This window comes from Symphalangus syndactylus, chromosome 14 (genome assembly GCF_028878055.3).
Source record: "Symphalangus syndactylus isolate Jambi chromosome 14, NHGRI_mSymSyn1-v2.1_pri, whole genome shotgun sequence".
Taxonomy (NCBI): domain Eukaryota; kingdom Metazoa; phylum Chordata; class Mammalia; order Primates; family Hylobatidae; genus Symphalangus; species Symphalangus syndactylus.
Genome location: NC_072436.2, coordinates 52,394,098 through 52,415,780, shown reverse-complemented (window position 1 = coordinate 52,415,780; position 21,683 = coordinate 52,394,098). Strand labels below are relative to the sequence as shown.

General features: G+C 42.8%; 1 protein-coding gene across 8 annotated transcripts in view; it reads right to left on the bottom strand.

Annotated features, from left to right (window-relative positions):
• AFF3 (ALF transcription elongation factor 3) overlaps positions 1–21,683 on the bottom strand; it is a 606,392-nt gene that overhangs the window by 121,526 nt on the left and 463,183 nt on the right. For all 8 annotated transcript variants that reach the window (XM_063617614.1, XM_055243815.2, XM_063617612.1 and 5 more), the window contains one exon: positions 6,769–6,820. In XM_063617614.1, coding sequence (XP_063473684.1) covers positions 6,769–6,820 — 52 coding nt within the window. The remainder of the gene's footprint in view (positions 1–6,768; positions 6,821–21,683) is intronic.

Here is a 21,683-nt window from a genome sequence, read left to right as displayed (position 1 = left end):
CCGGAGGGGCAGGACCCAAACCAGGAAAGTGTGGTGTTAGACTCCTACAGAGAAGTGGGTGATGAACAGTGTTCAATGCTGTAAGTCTTCTAGTAAGACAGGGGACTGAAAAGAGCCCAGTATAATTGGCTCTAGAGAGGTCATTGGGGGCCCAATGAGAAGCATTTCTGGTAAAGAGATGGGGGCATAATGAGATCAAAAGAACAAGTCTCTATGTAGCTCTGAGGAAATGGATGAAGTTTAGATAGGAGCAGGGCAGTGTCCTCTCGCAACAGGAGGGCACGGGGAGGATGAGTGCAGATGGAAGCAGTGGTGCAGATGCGGCATTGAGAAGTTTAGGTTTCTCTGCTAGAAGCCAGTCACCCATGGTATGAGGTAGGGAAATAAAGATAAATAAGATACACAGTGAAGTTCAGGTTGTTTACTTACGAAGTTGGGAAGACAGAAAACTACATTTGTATTATCTATTATTATTCATTCTGTAACAAAGGTAATTATAGGATATTACGGGAGAAAGTGTGCAAAATGACAGTACCCGTGAACTGTTATAAGTTATATATATATAGTGTAATACCTAGAATAGCCACTAAAAAAGCTGTACAAAGAGATACGCCTAAAAATGTTACAGACAAATCAAAATAGAATTCAAAAAGTTTAAGGAATACACAGAAAGGCAGGAAAAAGACAATAAAAACCAGGAAGAAACTAAACAAAAAATAGAGTGGTAGACTTACACTTTAACAAATCAATAATTACATTAAATGTAAATGGTCTAAATGTATCAATTAAAAGACAGAAATTGGCAAATTGAATAAAAATATGACAACTATTAATATATGCTGTATATAAGAAACTCATTTCAAATATAACAATATTGGTAGGCTAAAAGTAAAAGAATGGAAAAAAGTTATATTATGAAAGCATTAATCAAAAGAAAGCAGGAGTAGCTATGCTGTTATCAGAAAAAGTAGACCTCAGAGCAAAGAAAATGACCAGAGACAGAGTGGGACATTACATAATGATAGAAGGGTCAATCTAACAAAATATAGCAATCCTAAATGTACACACACCAACTAACAGAGCTGTGAAATATGTGAAAACAACCTGATTGAACAGAAAGAAGAAATAAACAAATCCACAATGATAGCCAGAGACTTCAACACCTCTCTCTCGACATTAGATAGAGCAATGAGACAGAAAGTCCAGAAAAGATACAAAAGAACATCAAATAAGATAAATCTAATTGATATTAATAGAACACCCTACCCAACAATAGCAGAATACACATTCTTTTAAGTGCCTATAAAACATACCAAGACAAACCATATCTTGGGTCATAAAAAATCCTCAACAAATGTATAAGAATAAGTCATACAGACTATATTCTCTGACCATAAAGGAACCAAACTAGAAACCAATAAAAGTTAAGATTAAGGGCGATCTCTGAGCACTTAGAAATTAAACAGCACATTTCTAAATAATCCATGAGTCAAAGAAGAAGTCTTATTGAACTGAATGATGATGAAATACAACACATCAATATTTGTGGGATAAAGTTTATAGCATTGCTGAGAGTCAAATGTATAGCACTAAATACTTACTATATCATAAAAAAGAACGAATCTCAAATCAATAATCTAATCTCCCTCAAGAAACTAGAAAAAGGGCAAAAATGTACCCAAAGCAAGCAAGAGGAGGGAAATAAAGAAATCAGTGAAACTGAAACAGAAAAACCAAATAGATAATATTAATGAAACAACAAGCTAGTTCTTTCAAAAGATCAATACAGTTAATAAACCTCTAGCAAGACTGATATAAAAAAGAAAGAAGACAAACAATGAGTATCAGTAATGAAACAGGGGCTGACACTATAGATCTTGCAGTCATCAAAAGGATAATAAAGGAATACTATAAACAACCCTATCTGCATAAACATGACAACTTAAGTGACACGGATAGACTTATTACTGAAGAACACAGTACCACATATACCCAGTATGAAACAGATAATCTAATAGCCCTATGACTATTAGATAATCTGAGTAGCTCTATAACTATTAAAAAATTTTTTTGGCTGGGCGCTGTGGCTCACGCCTGTAATCCCAGCACTTTGGGAGGCCGAGGCGGGTAGATCATGAGGTCAGGAGATTGAGACCATCCTGGCTAACATGGTGAAACCTCGTCTCTACTAAAAAACATAAAAAATTAGCCAGTCATGGTGGTGGGAGCCTGTAGTCCCAGCTACTCGGGAGGCTGAGGCAGGAGAATGGTGTGAACCCAGGAGGCGGAGCTTGCAGTGAGCCAAGATCGCGCCACTGCACTCTGGGCTGGGCGACAGAGTGAGACCCTGTCTCCCAAAAAAAAAAATTTTTTTTTGTTTTTCTCCCCCTGAGATGGAGTCATGCTGTCACCCGGGCTGCAGTGCAGTGGCTAGATCATAGCTCACGGCAATCTCAGCCTCTCAAGCAATATTCCTGTCTCAGCCTCCCGAGTAGCTGGGATTACATGCACGCACCACCACGCCCAACTAATTTTTGTATTTTTAGTAGAGACTGGTTTTCACCATGTTGGCCAGGCCGGTCTCGAACATGACCTCATGATCTGACCTCATGATCTGCTCTCCTCAGCCTCCCAAAGTGCTGGGATTACAGACATGAGCCACCACACCCGGCCAGGAAATAGAATCTTTAAGTTTAAAAATCTCCAGGCCCATATGGTTTTACTAGAGAATTCTGCTAAATAATTAACATATATATATATATATATTTTTTTTTTTTGAGAAAGAATCTCACTCTGTCCACCCAGACTGGAGTGCAGTGGCACAATTTTGGCTCACTGCAACCTCCGCCTCCCAAATTCAAGCTATTCTCTCGCCTCAGCATCCCAAGTAGTTAGGATTACAGGCACACGCACCATGCCTGGCTAATTTTTGTATTTTTAGTAGAGAAGGGGTTTCATCATGTTGGTCAGGCTGGTCTCGAACTCCTGACCTCAGATGATCCACCTGCCTTGGCCTCCCAAAGTGCTGGGATTACAAGCCTGAGCCACCGTGCCCAACCTAACATCATTTTTTAAAAACATAATCTTTTTGAGAAAAGGGCAGGGGACCCTTCTCAATTCATTTTATAAGGTCAGTATTACCCTGATACCAAAACTAGCCAAAGACAGTACAAAACAGAAAACTTCCAACCAATATCCCTCATGAACATTAAAAAGACAAATGTGTGGTGAGGATGTAGAGCAACTGAAATACTCTTACACTGCTGGTGGGAGTGTTGACTGGTACAACCATTTTGGAAAATGGTTTGAGATAATTTACTAAAGTTGAACATGCACATACCCTACTGCTCAGCATTTATACTTCTGGGCATAGATCCAACAAAAATGTTCCCACGTGCTCAACAAAAGACCTGTACAAGGATGAAAAGACCTGTACAAGGATGAAAAGACCTGTACAAGGATAAAAAGACCTGTACAAGGATGCTAATAAGAGCACACTATTCTACCCCCTGACCCCTGCCAAAATATCCACATGCCCATTAGCAATGACATACACACATAATGAAACAGGATACAGCAATGAAAATGAACAAACTTCAATACAAGTAACAACATGGGTGAATCTCATAAACAATGTTGAATGAAAGAAGCAAGACACAAAAGAGTACGTGCCAAATAATTCCAATGATGCAAAGTGCAAAAATAAGCAAAATTACACTATGGTGTTAGAAAACAGGAAAGTGGTTATTCTTCTGCAGAGTGGTGACTGGTGGGAGCATGGGGGCACCTGGGAGGCTGGTCATGTCTGTATTTTCATCTGGATATTGGTTATATCATATATATATATATATAGTCATTTTTAAAGACATATCATTTTTATAAATCATATACAAACAGGCTGGGCACGGTGGCTCACGCCTGTAATCCCGCACTTCAGGAGGCTGAGGCGGGTGGATCACTTGAGGTCAGAATTTTGAGACCACTCTGGCCAACATGGTGAAACCCCATCTCTACTGAAAATACAAAAATTAGCTCGGTGTGGTGGCAGGTGCCTGTAATCCCATCTACTTAGGTGGCTGAGGCAGGGGAATCACTTGAACCCGGGAGGCGGAGGTTGCAGTGAGCCAAGATCGCGCCATTGCACTCCAGCCTGGGCGACAAGAGCAAGACTCTGTACACACACAAAATATGCCTTTTGGATCTGGTGACATGCAGATGATGGGTGACCTCAAGTTTTGATGAAGTGGCAGGCTTGGGGATCTAGCATTAATTACAATTTTACAAACAGAGACACTGAAGCAGAGAACAGTTCAGAGGCTGGGCCAAGGTTGCAAAACTAAGCAGCAGAGTGGGGATTTGAACCCTTGGAGTGGGGCTGCTGTGCTCTTAACCACTAAACTAGACTGTCTTTTGACCTTTAGGATCACAAAGGCAATGCGGAGAAAAGGAAACCTCAGATAGGAGTGTTCAAAAGCACAGAGTCTGAGGTGATCTGAGGAAGGGCAGGCATGTATAGCAACTTGAAGCTCTTGTAGACACCTCTTTATTACAGTGGCACATGGGCTGGTTGAACCAATATTCACAAAGACAGCCAGATATAATGTCAGAAAAGGTTAAGGATTTTCATACACTGTACTATGTTTATTGAGGCAAGGGATTTTTAAAATATTTTGAGTTTAAGGTGCAAACTCTGATTACAGCTAGGAAAATCATTTATGTTAAATGTTCAATTATCTCAGAACGCCAGGGAATGAGTGTGTGTGTGTGTGTGTGTGTGTGTGTGTGTGTTCGTGCACAGGCTATGCTGTTTCAGGGATAAAGCATAGTTTGCTCTTGAAGAGAAAAAAATACCAGATCATTAGTCTTGTTTAAAAGTATGGGAATTACAATTCTGTGATTAGACCAGGGTATAATTATAGGCCAAAGCAGGACAACTTAATGCAATTACTGTTGAAGCAATAACTTAAACTATCATATGCAAAACCACTGTCTGGAGTCTTAATTAGGAAAAAGGGATTAATGTATAAAAATTATTCATTGTCAGTTCCTTATATTGCAAAAACAGGAAGGTATATTCACATAGGAATTAAATGCAAGAATAAAGGATCTGACCTGTACATTCATAACACAATATTATCAATGAATACAGAATGGAAGGCGATAGCTTAAAAAGCAAAATAAGTCAACTAAAAGCTCTTACTGCCTTAGAGAACACGTATAGTACGTCATTAGTAATGTTTATTAAAATTGAGTTTTCATTGGAAATACTTCCTGGAAATAGCTCAGGAAATTATTTCCAAATTTAAAAAGGTTTGCAGATTGAAATAGTCTGTGAACCCTTTTTCTAATAAAAAGCATACACAATTTACATGTTTGATATGATTTAATCCATAATCTATGTATCCAGGCCACTTAATGGGAAAAAACACAAAGAGATGAAATCATTTGCTTATCATCATGGAGATAAGAAGCCAAAATTAGGAGTGAAGCCACTCTACATTTCTGCTAAGATTGCTGTGTGGCAGATATCTGGCTGCCCTGGAAACAAATCAACAGATCTCTAAAACACTCAAAGCCCGAGTGGCCTTCTTTGCCCAGTTAACCTTCTTCCACTGGGTATTCTCCACCTGCCAATCTGGTTTCCACACTCCTCAAGCTCTTCTCCCTTTTTGGTGCCTCAGTTTCTCCCATGAGATGAGTAACCTCTTTTGTGACCTCATAGCTATGCTCTGCTCAGATACTCTTCCTCGGAATTCTCCTTTGACTTTTATTTAACCTCTGCCTGTTCTCTTTGTAAGTTATTTGTATTTGCATGTCTAGACAGCAAATCATCTGCATAGCATTTCATGATACCTTCCTATTAATTCACTATTCCAAAACCAATAGAATAGCATTAGTATTTTGTAATGCATACAAAAATGACTTATTAAAAAAAGCCTCTCTGAATTGTCTTTCTACCCATCACATGTATTTAAACTTGACAAAATACAACATAGGGGATGAGAAAAAGAAAACAGAAGTGTAGAAAAATCTGTCTTTAGTGTTTTTAAACTTGCTTTGAAATACAAACATTTCTTGAAATGCAGAAGTGAAAGTGATGAATGTTAAGTGTATATTTTTTCACCTTAACTGACTGATCAGAAGAGTATTTATAACCCCCTAACTGATGTCTCGAGCTGATAAATCAACACCAGGGGGGAATATTTCAAGCACATTTATCATTTAAGACAAACAGCCTATACCGAGCATGATTACTTTTTATTCATCATTTTGGCTCACCTCTACATTTGCTCCTTCTCAATGTTAATAATATCTGTATAAGACTTCTCAATATTTAATGTTACAGATTGCCTGTTGCATGCTGATGAGGTTAAGGTCATATGTTTGATCTCCAGATGGCTAGTTAGCTACACACACACACACACACACACACACACACACACACACACACACACACACACAGAATAAATAAAAAAGAAAAAAAAAGACTCTGTCTACTTCTGAGGGAAGCCTGATCTTAGTCAGCCTCCTTGTAATATCCACTGCTGGTCTCAACATCATAAAAATTACAGAATTCAAGGCTTAAGGGAAATTATGGGCAAGCTATTTTAATATACTGATCCAACTGCACAGAAGCTCACACTTAGCAGACGAAAGACCAGCAGCCTGGAGTGCCACCATTCAGCTTGGTTAACACCCAGCACAGTCCACCAGGTAACTGTTATCAGTGTCACCTCCAAATGATGGTGACATAAAAAAGAATCTTACCTGTTCATTCTCCTCTTCATCACTGCTTAGCTTAAGGTCATCTTCCAGCATTCTGAAAGAAGGAACAAAGAGATACAAAGAGGTACAGATAGTTAGTGGATTCAGAATAATTCAGCACCAAAATATCACGTTAATGTTGCTATTAGAGCAACATTTCGGAAATAAGTCCATTTGATTTCCTACTTTTTTTTCTTTCCTTCTTATGCACTTTTCCTCTGGTGCACTTAGGAAATAGCAGACAGTCCCATCATAAAAATTAACCTTCACACCAGTCATCAGCTAAGACGGGCAGCTTTTTTTTTTTTTTTTGAGACGGAGTCTCGCTCTGTCGCCCAGGCTGGAGTGTAGTGGCGCAATCTTGGCTCACTGCAAGCTCCGCCTCCCGGGTTCACGCCATTCTCCTGCCTCAGCCTCTCCGAGTAGCTGGGACTACAGGCGCCCGCCACCACGCCTGGCTAATTTTTTGTATTTTTAGTAGAGACGGGGTTTCACCGTGGTCTCGATCTCCTGACCTCGTGATCCACCCGTCTCGGCCTCCCAAAGTGCTAGGATTACAAGCGTGAGCCACCGCGCCAGACGGGCAGCTTTCAGAAGATGCTGTGTTAGTAGGGAAATAATACTTAACAATAACTTATTGTATATTTCAAAATAGATAGAAGAATTGGAATGTTCCCAACAGGAAGAAAAGATAAATATTTGAGGTGACGAATATCCTAGTTACCCTGATTTGATCATTACACATTGAATACCTGTATCAAAATATCACACGTACCCGAAAATAGCAATAAAAAAGAAGATGCTTTTTTTTTTTTTTTTTTTTTCTCCAAAATACATGGGGACTTTTCCCCTGGGCAGTTTGCATTCCACAATTACTTGTTTAGTGTTTTCCAAGCTCCCAGTGCTGGGCTGTGTCTCCACGCCTGCCCCAGGGGCTTTCATGGTAAAGGGAGATGAGAACAAGAGCCATAAAGACATAAACTTGAGTTGTGAGCGAAGCTTCTTAGGCCATCCATCAGTCAAAGAGCTGGAAAAGACGTTGTCCCCAAGATCCTACCTAGTGGGGAAAACCAAGCAGGAGGGCGCTTTCTGAAAAGCCTGTGAGGGTGATTCCCCAGCCCACCCAGGTCCCCCCATTCATCCTGAGGAGACAGTGGGGAAGCATGAGGTTAAAAGTGAAAAAAAGAAACACAACTTCAGACTCTGTTATTTGTTATGATAACACTGTATTCTTTTCAGCATGGCTAAATTTTTCTTTACAGTAGTTTTCAGATTAATTCATTTCAAAAGAAATCTTACTCAGAAGTGCACTGTATAAAGCGTGCTCTCCACGCAGAGGTGCTCTGAAGGAGCGGGGAGAGCCCATTTCTGAGGGACCCTGGGGCTCCATATATCAGTGTGAAGCCTGCTGAGCCCTTATGCTCAAAGGCCTCATTGAAGCCAGCTTCCAAAGGCTGTCCCCTAAAATGTACCTAGTGTCCTTTAAAAGCCAGTTGTAGGCCTATCACTGATACATGCCTGTGAACATTCGTAGAAGCCATTTCAGCCACTTTTGGGGCGAACTGGGGGGTAAAGAACTGGCAGGATAAGGCATGGCCCAGGCTCTGCCCCACCTGTCTATGCATGTGGGGTGAGTCACTTCACGCACCCTGCCCCCATTTCCCTATTTGTGAAGTGACTTGTTATAGAGGGCAATCCTAAGGTCGAATCCTGCTTTAGATTCTGTTGTGAGTCTACAAAATAAATATGCTCCCCAGTTTCGTCAAGGAGAAAAACCCTTCTATTTGTTCTAGAGAACACAGTGGAGAAACTTCTAAGTAGTTTTTAGGGTACTATTTAAGGCATTGCCATCAGGGCACCAAATCTGCTTCCTCACAGGCTCCTCCTCATCTCCCAGTTCCGAGAGGTGTCGTTCTTGTATTATTTAAACGACAAGTGAACAAATGAACACGTCAGCAGAGGCTGTAAGGCGGCACCCCCAATTCCTCTGCACGTCTGGCATGCCATTCATTTTCTTCACCTCACAGACACACATGCTTGGCTTCAAAGAGAAGAGACCTCTTGGTGATTTATTAGAGCACTGTTTGGGAGTAGCCTAGGGAAGTGGGCTGTGTTTCCTTTGTCCTTGAGTCCCCAGTGACCAGCACAGTGCAGCACAGAGCACAACGCCAGTTTGCTGGCTGGGCTGAGGCCCCTTCCCCAAGACCATTTTCCTACCCAAAGGCACAGATTTCTTCCTAATGAAAAAGACCAGAGAAGGGGACAGGTCCTTGCCTCCACTCCCATGTCCTCTTTTGGGTAAACCACCACTGCAGTGTGGTTTAATCTCTAGGACTGCCCAGCAAGCACTGGGTCTTTGAAGGGTGGGTGGTCCTGCTGGTGGGGGTGGAAAGAGTGGGGAGAACTCACACAATCATGGTTAACAACCCCCTTGCTGTCAGACGGAAGCTGTGTGGCTGGGAAATTTAATGTTTAAATGGACAATAGTGTGCGTGGATTGGAAGGCCATCATCCCCCAGAGCAGGAAAGCCCAACATGGCCCGAAGTGAGGGAGCTTAGGTTGGCTGCAAAGTAGCCGTGCAACTCAGTCACTGCATGAGGCTGGCATGGCTGAAAGTCACCATGACAGTCAAAACGCTGCTGTGTGAGGCTCTCTTTCAAGGTAGGGAATGCAGTTTTGTTTATTTCAAACATGTGCTAAACGCGTCCACACATAAACATGCATCTGTTTGAATCTCAGAGTCCCTTGCACCACAATCTCGTGTGAGGTGTACCTCTGGGGCTGAGCATTTGTGCTTCTATAATGAGACTCATCTATCTTGTCATCATTTCCAGAAGAAAAGCAGTCAGAGATCAACCTTGCTTTGTGAATAATCATCACTCTGTCACTGACTTTACCTCTCTTATATTAAAAAAATGAATTTATTGTGTTTCTGGCTGGGTTCTAAAAACAACAAATCACATGTAAAAATACACTGCCTTCAAGAGAGCCTTCAAGAGAAGTTCAAATCTAACTAAACTTCAGAATATCTCGAAATATGAGAAAGTGGTCATGGAAACACAAACTCACACAGCTTATACAACATTCCCAGAGCAATCCTGGGTGGTGCTATTCCCAAAACATGAAATCACAGACCTGGGACAGACGACCATGGCCACGCCGCATCCCAGCCCCAGCCCCGACAGGCACAGAGGCACACCCCGAGGAGACCCAGGCTCCCCGTGGTCTGAGAGCAGGAACCCTCTGCTTTATTCTGATGGTCATGAGCAGGCCTTCGGCTCAACTCCCTAGCAAACGGCGCTTGTTCTCGTCCGTGACCACTGCATCTTCAAGTCCGGTTTAATATTCACAAACAACTCCATGTTGAATGCTGAACATATCCGAGTGGCCTCTTAGAGAGCCTAAGGAGGGGCTGAAGTTCATAGCTGAACAATGAAACATGGTTAGGAGAAAAGAAAACCCGTGACACCCACAGGATCACAGGAACTGTTTGCACTTGGTGTACGGCCAGCAGACAGCAGGCATGGCCGCCTTCACCAAACACACAGATGGCACCGTGGTGGTCATGGGCCCAACCCACTCCCAAACCCTGGGGAACACTTTTATCATTTGTCTGTTTCCACAGGGAAACAGATAGGCATAGGTATATCAAACAATAAACAAACAAACAAAAGTGTTCAATCAAGAGTAAAAGGAAGATGCAAATTAAGTGCTGGTTAGGCTACTGGGCAGGGGTGGAGATCTCCTACTGTTTTTTTTTTTCCCAAGGGAAGGCAAAGACCCTGCTGCTCTAAGAGGCCCCTGAGGGCTAAGTCATCTGCACGGAAGGACTGGCCATCTGCATGGCAGCACAGGAAGCCTCCATCCACAGCACCCTGGCTATGCCCCTACTCCTGGGTTCCTCCAGGCCCTACCCCCGCTGATGGGGCCCCCACCCAGGGCCACCCCTTTCACATTCCCTTAGCCCCTCCCCTTCATAGCCCTTCAGATCCCTCCCAGGGGATGAAGCCCTCAACTCACAGCAGCAGCTCTCATTGTTTAAGGGATGTCCGTCCGTGCCAGACCAGCTAAGTTCTTTCTAGATGTTACTTTGTCAATCCCTGCAGCAACTCCTCCAAGGTGGGAGGTGGGTGCTATAGGGGGCTGCAGACCGTGGTGGTCAGAGCAGGGACTCCAGGGTCACATTGTCCAGGATGAATGCTAGCTCTGCCTTTCATCTAGCCCAGGGCCCTGGGACCTGCCTCAGAGGGCTTCCTGGAGAACTTATTCCACAATCCTTGGATAGTGCTAAGGGCGGGACCTTACGACAGGGAGCCTCCAATCAATGCTCATTTTTACCAATATTCCCTTTTCCCCAGGAGGGAAGTGGGCCTCAGAGCATTTAAGAAACTCATGTGGATAAACAAGTTGAGAGACTTTGAGATGTCTTTGTAATGATGCCTTAAAACAGAGCCATTTGCTCTACTTTCAGGCCATTTTGAAAAGAAAGGGTCATGTTCCCGAGAGATGGTGGAGGGGAATATATTTTGGCCTGTAACTGCTGTCAGCTGGTTTGAGTGGCTTTACGTCGACAGGACAGTAAACACGCCCATCAGCCCCAGTGCACGGGGAGGTCCGCCCTGGGAGCCAGCGGGTGGCCATGAGGCCAGGAGTCCCTCTACGAGGAGCCAAGGGGGTGCTGCCAGATGACAATGGGGAAGTTGAAATTAAATAGGTACTAAAATTGAACTTTTTGGCTGCACGCAGTGGCTTGCTCCTGTAATCCCAGCATTTTGGGAGGCCAAGGCTGGTGGATCATTGAGCCTAAGAGTTTGAGACCAGCCTGGGCAATATGGCAAAATCTCATCTCTATAAAAAAAAAAATATAAAAATTAGACAGGCATGGTGGTATGGACCTGTAAACCCAGCTACTAGGGAGGCTGAGGTAGGAGGATCACCTGAGCCCTGGAGGTCAAGGTTACAGTGAGCCGAGATTGTACCACTGCACTCCAGCCTGGGCATGAGACCCTGTCTCAAAAAAAAAAAAAAATTGAACTTTTTGAATTGAGAACAGAGCAGAGGTGCAGCCTGAGGTGTGGACAGACCTGGACTTCATGGCCTTAACACTGGAAGAGTTATCAAACTACTGTCAGGGACACTCCACGTTAGCACCTCATGGTGACTTTACAGTAGAGTCTGAACCAGGTACATGAGAACTGTGACACTTTAAGGACACAAGCAAGATCTTTTTTTAACATGTGATTAAGTGATTGAGATTCCACCTATTTTTACTTGGGAAGTTGTCCTTACAATGATTGTTGGGCATGTTGTAACACCCTTCCTGACAGGCAGACAAGGAGTCGAAGGGTTATGAGCCCCCAGCTGCACTCGCTCACACTTTCATGCAGGGAGAGCGGGCCTTGCAGGAGCTCCGTAGAGGAAAGGATGCAATGGGACTTTCATTCAGAACTCTAAAGAGGGAGCCAAAGATAAACAGGCCCATTTGCAGTTTGCTGAGCACTACCCTGGAGGACCTTTTTCTTTCTGAAAGGGAAAGATGAATGGAAACGTGCCTCATCACCACAAGCGGAACCAGCACCCAACTCCCAATTGTTGTTCTGTTTTGTTTTAGTGACAGGGTCTTGCTCTGACATCTAGGCTGGAGTGCAGTGGCACAATCATAGCTCACTGAAGCCTCGAACTCCTAGGCTCAAGCAATCGTCCCACCTCAGCCTCCCATGTATCTGGGACTACAGAAGCCGGCTACTGCGCCTGGCCAAACCCCCAATTGTTGACTCATTCAATTACTTCTGTGTCCACTGTGTGGCAGGCACCTATCCACAGAAGGTGTACTGTCTCCCAGAGGTGGTTCCCCTCACACATGACATTCAAATCAGCATTGTCATTTTACCTATTTTTAAATGCCTTCGAATTGTGAAGCTCTGGCAAATACAACTTTTGCAGAACCCAATTGTGTCATCTGAAGGTAAAGTCAGTACTTTTCAGAAAAGAGTAACTCAATACAACCTTTGCAGTTTTAACATTTGATTACCATAACTTCCCTGTGTGTATTATTTTCTTAATTGAGCAAGTGATAAATTTATGTTGTAGCTGGCGCCTACATTTTTGAGGCTTAAAATTTCTTGGGAAGCAGAAATAGCAGCCTACACTTAATAGATGGCCAACTGCTTCCAAAGCTCATCTATATCTTCCACAGGTATTGCAAACGGGCACATTAACTACCTGCAAATGTAATGGCAGCCATTTCACAGAGTAGTGGTTTTTAATTAATAGGATTTTTCCCTGAATTAGTTGTCATTTGGGGCCCTTAACAGATCGGAATCCTTTAGTCCTTTAAAGTTATTTCATTTTGCTTTGTTTTAATGTTTTTTTTTTTTAATCTGAGTTTTAATTGGGGTGTTTGATTTCAGATTTGTTTCTATAGCTGATGCTGCTTCTATCTCCACCTATGTGAGATTTAAAGCCAAAGACAAATGTTTATGAATCTCCATTAAACATATTCATATATGCAAATATCTATTCTAACAATTAGCATTGCCTGAGAGCCTATTCATTATGCAAGTGCACCTCTCTGCAGGTATTCCCCAAGCCATCATCTCCACTGCTTGGAACATGGGAGGGAAAGTTATACAACTCATTTCATTCTTTCTAAAGTCTACTGCTTTGTCAGGGTCAGTGCTACCATCTGCCTGTGGTTATTTACATTAACAAGTAACCACCTTCTTCTCGGCATTTGTTCGGAAGAACTTAGCTCATGCCATCCCAGCTAACTGGGAACAGGGAAGTCTAGCATGGGCTCACTCTAGGGGTTGGCAATTTAGTGCATCCAAGGCACAGATGAAGTCACTTAGTCTGGAGGCAAATGGAGAGATCAGGAACAAGATGAAGGGGTGCTCTACTTGACTTAAGTGTTTCCAACTCTGATGTTTTAAAACTCAGGAATCTCTACATCTTTTGAAGCAATTTTGTTCCATAGCAAGGTGGTATTTGCTCATACATATCTCCTTCCTGGACTCCCTCCCTCCCAGGACCTGTTCTGATTGTTAGTGAAATCATCCATGATCCTGTAACTCTGCCATGTTGAACCTGGGGTGAAGGTGCACTGTCTCGCTTATGTTTATGACCTTATTTTTAGTTAGGGACAGCAACTTCTGATGGTCCTTTTCTCCACTGACATGCGGAATCCACTTGCCACCTCTGCAGGCCCATCTTCCCTGGGGGACGGCATCTCATCTCCTACCCTAGAAGACCCTCACAAAAGCCAATCTCATTTGGGAAACCTGTCAAATCCTGGTGAGATGCCGGATGATGTGTGTCTCCAAAATCTCAATCAGTCAACTGTCTTTCTCAACAGTACGCATATCTATAGTAATAGAAAATAAACGGAAATAAAAGGAAAATGGAAATCAACAGTCATAAGAAGAAACAGTCAGTGGTACAGAGTCTGGGGTGGTGAAATAAGTTTTGAAATGGCAGCTTGGAGGCTAGCCAGCATTAGAGTCTGAATTCTGTCCCTAACTAGCTCTGTGAACTTAAGCAAATCACCCACTTCCCCTAGACATTGTTTCCACATCTCCAAAGTGAGAGTTGGATAAAACAACCACTATATCCTCTTACTGGTCTGAATTCCTTGGTTCTGTGCCTTTACCAATGGGTAGAATGTCCAGGAAGACTGCTGGAGAATGAGATGATCTGATACTACTCAGCACATTCTAGGTGCTAGAGATATAAAACTGGAGAAGTCTTCCTTTTCAAGTGTCTCACTGTTTCCTGTGAGCAGCAGCAGTTCCTTGAACATTCCATGATGCTTTCCACCTAGAAATATGTAAGTGCCACACATGGTTTGTGTGATCGTGAAAATAAAAAATGCTCCATCTTTTCCACTTAGGGCAATCTAGGGCAATCTAGGCCACTTAGGGCAATCTAGGCCACAGTTATGAAGTAGCATTCTCCAAATATATTAGACTTTAAAATTGCTTCCTCCTAAAAGAATTACAGGGAAAGAGGGCTAGATGTACTCTATCATTTCTATCAAAAAACTGAGGCTTTAGAAAGAGCACTTTAACCCGGAGTGCTTTCTCTCTGAAGATGGGTTTAAATCCTGTCTTTGTCTGTTTTAAGGACTTCTAAAAAATTAGTTTCTGAGCTCGATGTTCTCAGTGTTAAAGAGTTGAGTTTCTAAGGCTAAATGAATGCAAGTACAGTATGTGAAAGAACATGATCCTTTCCTGGGCAGACAGCAGAGGACAGGTCGAGGATTCTGACTGGGAACATAAAGTTTCTGTGGCTGTACAGATTCGATGGTGGACATTACTTAAACCTCTTTGAAGGGGGATTTGCACCTAACCAGAGGGGAAACGAGATACATACGTATTTATTTGGCTCAAATCTGATGTCAAATATTGATAATCAGTAAATAAGCATGTTGGCTGCCTATTCTGTTTGCTAACTAATGGTTTGCTTATTTAATAACTTTTGACAATAAGAATGCATTGAATCTGTAAGGGTCATAACATACATCAGGTTAAGATTTGTTCTTTGGTTGGAAACATCCGTTTTTGCATTTTTATGGCTGCTGTTACTGACAAGTTAATTGCTAAAAGAGTCCCTAATTAAGAGATTTGAACAGATAAACCGTTAGAATTAGAAAAGAGAACCAAGCATAATCTCCTAATTAGCAAATTCATGCACTTTAAGCTACACCAACGTTCACACATTACCTGAGGATGGCATAACACAGTGGTTTCCAAACTTTATTGCACATTGGAATCACTTGGGAATCTTTAAAAAATATTGATGCCTGGCTCCACTCCAACCCCATATTCTGATGGGATAGGTTTGGGGTGCAATCTGGGCATCTAGTTTTTTTTTTTTAAGCTCCCTAGGGAGCTGATTCATGGGCCTCAGCCCCAGATATTCTGATTCATAGCAAAGTTTGGGACCCACTATATAACACAGAGCTGGACTGAGTCATAAGAGCTGAAGGTCATGAATAGCTCTGTACCTTGGATCAAGTCCTACATTTCAAGTTTTAGTTTGTTCATTAATATAAAGGGATGATAGTTGAGATTCAAATGAGACAATAAAGGTGAAAGCCCACTGTAAACCGTAAAGCTTCATAGGATTTTTCAGTAATGGGTTTAGCATTACCTGGGATGTTTTGAAAGATACTGGTCTATGGGCCTTACCCCCAGGGATTCTGCTTTAATTGGTCTTGGATTGGCCAGAGGCATCAGTACTTCTGACAAGCTGCTATCGTCTGAATGTTCCGTGTTCCCTCAACATTCACATATTGAAACCTAACCTTAAATGTGATAGTATTCAGAGATGGGGCCTTTGGGAGGTGATTAGCTCATGAGGGCAGAGCTTTCATGAATGGGATTGGTGCCCCTGTAAGAGAGACCTCAAAGAGCTCTTTCCACTTTGCGTCCTTTCACTGTATGAGGATCCAGCTCGTAGGTGCCATTGATGAACCAGAAAGCAGTTTCTCAACAGACACCACATCTGGTTCTTTGATCTTGGACTTCCCGGCCCCCAGAACTGTGAGGAATAAATTTCTGTCATTCAGAAGCTTCCCAGTTTATTTTGTTACTTTAGCCTGAGGTATTTTTTTTTTTTACAGCAGCCTGAATAAACTAAGACATGGACATCCTCAGTGAATCTTCTATTCAGCCAGGGTTGAGAACCACTGCCTTAATTCTTTTTTTTTTTTGGAGACAGAGTCTTGTTCTGTCATCCAGGCTGGAGTGCAATGGTGCATCTTGGCTCACTGCAACCTCTGCCTCCCGGGTTCAAGCAATGCTCCCTATCTTAGTCTCCCGAGTAGTTGGGACTATAGGTGCCTGCCACCACACCCGGCTCATTTTTGTATTTTTAGTAGAGACAGGGTTTTGCCATGTTGGCCAGGCTGGTCTCGAACTCCTGACCTCAGGTGATCTGCCTGCCTTGGCCTCCCACAGTGCTGGGATTACAGGTGTGAGCCACCATGCCTGGCCACTGCCTTAATTCTAATGGAACTATCACCTTTCTATTAAAGTCATCTCTAATACATAGGACAGAATTAGTCACTTCTTATCTAAGTGACTAATTTGTACACAGCTAATGCATTATGTTAGAATTTTCTAACTTATCCAGCTTCATTCTCCCCCCATCTTCCATTGGAATAAGAATGCTTGAAGGGAAGGGGTCTGTTTCCTCAACGCCTGGGATAAGGCATAAGCCCATCATTACTAAGAAGTTAAGGAATTACCACGAGGCATTTTAGAATTCTTCAGCGGTTGTTTTCAGAAACCACAAGGCAGTGCTGGGGAATCTGAGATTCCCAGCTTGTTCTTCAGCCTTGGGGAGGAAACAGAAAATTATATGAATGCCACGCCTTTCAAGCTCCCTGGAGAAGTCCCCACACTTTCGTCAAGACCATACGGGATAGCGTGCTGGGTTTTCTGTCTAGTGGCAACTTGGCATCATCTCCCCTTTGAAGCACTCCTTTCTATCACAGGGGCTGGAGGCCTGGGAACTACATTTCCCAGAATCCCTGCCGATAGGGTTTTTGGTTAATTGTTGCCAGTGAGAGGCACCTGAATGGGGCTTGGAAAATCAAAGATTAACAGAAGCCTTTACTGCTCCCAGGACAGTGAAGCAGGTGCAGAAGCTTCAGCAGATGGCAGATATGAGGTTCTGTGAGTGGCTTCCAGGCACCCTTCTGTGAATAATGCCTGCAGGTGCTGGAGACATCTGAGATTATTGTTAGCAGTTTTCTGTTATTCTTGCATTTACTGATTTCTTGAAATGACTTTCTGAACTGATGACTGATTGCCTGTTGGTCCCCCTTCCCTGGCCCTCCTGGTGGGTTTGGAAGGCATTAATTCCCTATGTTAAGTGTCTTTCTACTTGAAATACCTAGAGTGGTTTCTCTTCTCCAGATCAAACTGACTGATGTGTATAGTAATTAAGAGCACGAGCTGTGCAGTCAGAAAGCCTAGTTCATTGATTTCTATCCAGATGCTATATCTCATGCTAGTTGTGTCCTTATGCAAATAACTTAAAGTTACTCTGCCTTCTGTTTCCTCATCTGCAAAATGGAAAAACGAGTATTTACCTCCTAGGAATGTTGTAGAAATTACATGGGGAAAATGTAGAAAACATTTTATACAGTGTCTGGTATGTAGTAATTAATAAATATTCCATATTCTAACTGGTATTTTATTACCCATTCCATCTCGTGACAGTAACTATGCTAAATTTAAGTCCATTTTTCCTTTTCTTTTTCTTTCTTTCTTTTTTTTTTTTAAGACAGAGTCTCACTCTGTTGCCCAGGCTGGAGTGCAGTGGTGTGATATCACAGCTCACTGTAGCCTTGACCTCCCAGGCTCAACTGATCCTCCCGCCTTAGCCCCCCAAGTAGCTGGAACTATAGGTGGCCCACCATGCCTGGCTAATTTTTGTAGACAAGAGGTTTCATTATGTTGCCCAGGCTGGTCTCAAACTCCTGGGCTCAAGTGATCCACTTGCCTCAGCCTCCCAAAGTGCTGGGATTATAGCCATTTACTTTCTCTAACAGAGAAGATAAACTTCTTAATTTCTCGACCACCTCCAATGAGCACATTCTAGGTGCCAGAGATATAAAACTGGAGAAGTCTTCCTTTTCAAGTGTCTCACTGTTTACTGGGAGCAGAAGCAGAAACGAAAGCCAGTGAGGTGATAAATACTATGGGAGCACAGATGACCATCTTCTTTCCTTGTCAGACAATCCCGGCCCTTTTATTTTTCCTTGTAGGTTTATTCTTCAGTCTGTAGTTCTCTTCTGTATCTCCTACAAGTTCCCCAGTGTCCTTCCAAATTCATAGTCATGTGTGGGACACAGTCCACTCTACAGGCTCTATCAGCATGGACTGTAGGGGGAGAATGACTGCTTTATTTTGGAAGTCAACAGCTCTGGGAATTAAGGCCTAAGACTCATAACTTAAAGCTTTCTCCACCTAAGCTCATTTAGTTTCTCCTTCCCCAAATGTCTTGAGGAAAAAAGCCATCTGCCTCCTTGTTCAGGACAGCCATGGGGTCATTTAAGACTCATCATGGAATTTTAACAACTTTATCGTACGCTGTGTGGACCAAGATGACCATCTGGCTCCTGTGATTGCAGTGGGGATCACATTGTACCTGGGTATTACAGAGGTGCAGCCACTCTGACTCCCCTGCAGCCGTCCAGTCCCTGGAACATGTGCTCCCAGGACCTTCAGCTGCTTGTGACTAGATGGAGGCTTTCACACTAACCCACTAATCCTCTCTGCCACAAACATCATAAGCAGATTGCATAAACGTGAAGAGGAGAAAAAGACTTCAATGTTCCATATTAAAGAAAAAGCATCCTATGAGCTATTTATTGGCTGGAGATTGGTAGATGATCCTCACACTAAGGCATTTCCATGAATTCATTTTTTTTTTTTTTTTGAGACAGGATCTCACTCTGTCACCCAGGCTGGAGTGCAGCGGTGTGATCACAGGTCACTGTAGCCTCAACCTCCTGGCTTCCAGTGATCCTCCCACCTCAGCCTCCCAAAGTGCTGGGATTACAGGCCTGAGCCACTGTGCCCAGCAGATGAATTCAGCTTTAATACTACCACTTTTGTAGCACTTTGCATATTATCTCTGATACTTTCAGAATTTTTCATTATAAAATGAATCCAGGTGGTTTGAATATAGAAATCAAATAACTCTAATCTCAAAAAAACTCACTATATACCACGACTTTTTCTTTCTTTCTTTCTTTCTTTTTTGGAGACTGAGTCTCGCTTTATCACCCAGGCTGGGGTGCAGTGGCGCTATCTTGGCTCACCACAACCTCCGCCTCCCAGGTTCAAGTGATTCTCGTGCTTCAGCCTCCCGAGTAGCTGGGATTACAGGTGCCCGCCACCACGCCCAGCTAATTTTTGTAATTTTAGTAGAGACAGGTTTTCGCCATGGTGTGGCCAGGCTGGTCTTGAACTCCTGACCTCAAGTGATCTGCCCGCCTCAGACTCCCAAAGTGCTGGGATTACAGGTCTGAGCCACCGCCCCTGGCCTTCTTTCTTTTTTAAAAATAAAAATAGAGTTGAAAATTAGGCCAAGTATATTGAGTGTTCTAAATCCATTTTCAGGTACATACAGCTGGCTTTTGCAATGAGAAACCTGATTACCCTGCCAACATGCCTCTCTATACACCAATTACATCCTACTGGGAGTTGTTCAACTCATAGTGACACAGAATGTGTCAAATAATCCATGTAAATTAAGCCTTGCCATATCCATTGCAGAGGAGGGGTGCATTTACTGGGTTGGAAGCGGGGTCACCAGGACCAGTCAAGGCCACTCCTTAAGAAAGGTTCAGCATTTCGTCATGGTTTTATATCAGGTATATTTCGAGTTTATGTGAAAAAAGAGTAAAACTGCAGAATCAAGTCCTTTGTTGCCTTCCTAACTTTTTAAACATATTCATCTATTTCTCTTTCAGCTGGAAGAAAGGAATCTTAAGTGCAAGAAGAAAAATTCATGTGAAACACTCTAAGTGGGAATGTACACTTCTGAAATAGGATCAGACTACAGAATAGTGTTGCTTCTGCTTAGTGCTTAAGAAAATAACCAGGAAAATAACGATCTATTTAGTTACTATCCTAGAAGTCATGGTGTCCATACTGCTAAAGTGGGTCTATTCACTGATGGAGGACAGGAGAGTAGGGATAAAAACAGACAGGATCCAGGCCGGGCGTCGTGGCTCATGCCTGTAATCCCAGCAGGCTGTGGGAGGCCGAGGTGAGCGGATCATGAGGTCAGGAGATCGAGACCATCCTGGCTAACACAGTGAAACCCCGTCTCCACTAAAAGTAGCTGAGACTAAGTAGCTGGGACTACAGGTGCCTGCCACCACATGCAGCTAATTTTTGTGATTTTAGTAGAGATGGGGTTTCACCATGTTGGCCAGGCTGGTCTCGAACTCCAGGGCTCAAGCCATCCACCCACCTCGGCCTCCCAAAGGGCTGGGATTATAGACGTGGCCACCACGCCCAGCCCCATGCTTTAATTTGATTAGCTACTGTTTCTTCCCTGTCCCAGATGATGCCATCTAGGACAGAATGTTACATTTAGTCATCATGTCACCTCAGGGTTCTCTTAGCTGGGACAGTTTCTCAGACTTGCTTTGTTTTCGATAACTGTGCTTTGAGGAGTCTTGGCCATGTATTTTGTAGAATGTCCTGCAATTTGGTTTGTCTGATGTTTTTCTCATGATTAGATGGAGGTGATAGGTTTTTAGGAGGAAGACCCCAGGAAGTAAAGGACCATTTTCATCACATCCCATCAACATGACTTATCACTGAGAATGCGGCTGAGGTTGCATTTGTTGGGTTTCTCTGCTGTAAAGTCACTCTTTGTACTCCCTTTCTAGACAGGACACGGAGGCCACCAAGCACAACTCGCACTTCAGAAGCGGGCAGTGATGTTCCCTCTCCTTGAGGGGCATTATCTATAATGCTTAGGTTATTTGGAATTCTGTTGTATGGGAGATTTATTTGCCCTATTTATTTATTCCAATCATTTATTTCTATCAGTATGGACTCTTGCATGCTTTCTTGCTTTGGATTATAATCCAATACTAGTCAACTGTTCCTGAATCACATATAAGTTACTACTATAGTGGCGCAGGCACTCTGTACATACAGCAAAGGGGCAGAATTACCATGTGCTGCCCATGGTAGTGATGGACACAAATCAAAGGCTTATCATTACCTGTGCAAAGTGGTTAAAATTCTGGCCAAAAAGACATTTTCAGTCCCAACAAGGCAATCAGATGTTTGACCAGCAAAAGCAGTATTCTTTCCAAATCACAGGTATCTGCATATCTACACATATACCTTAAAAACTACTGGGGACATTTGATTGCCAA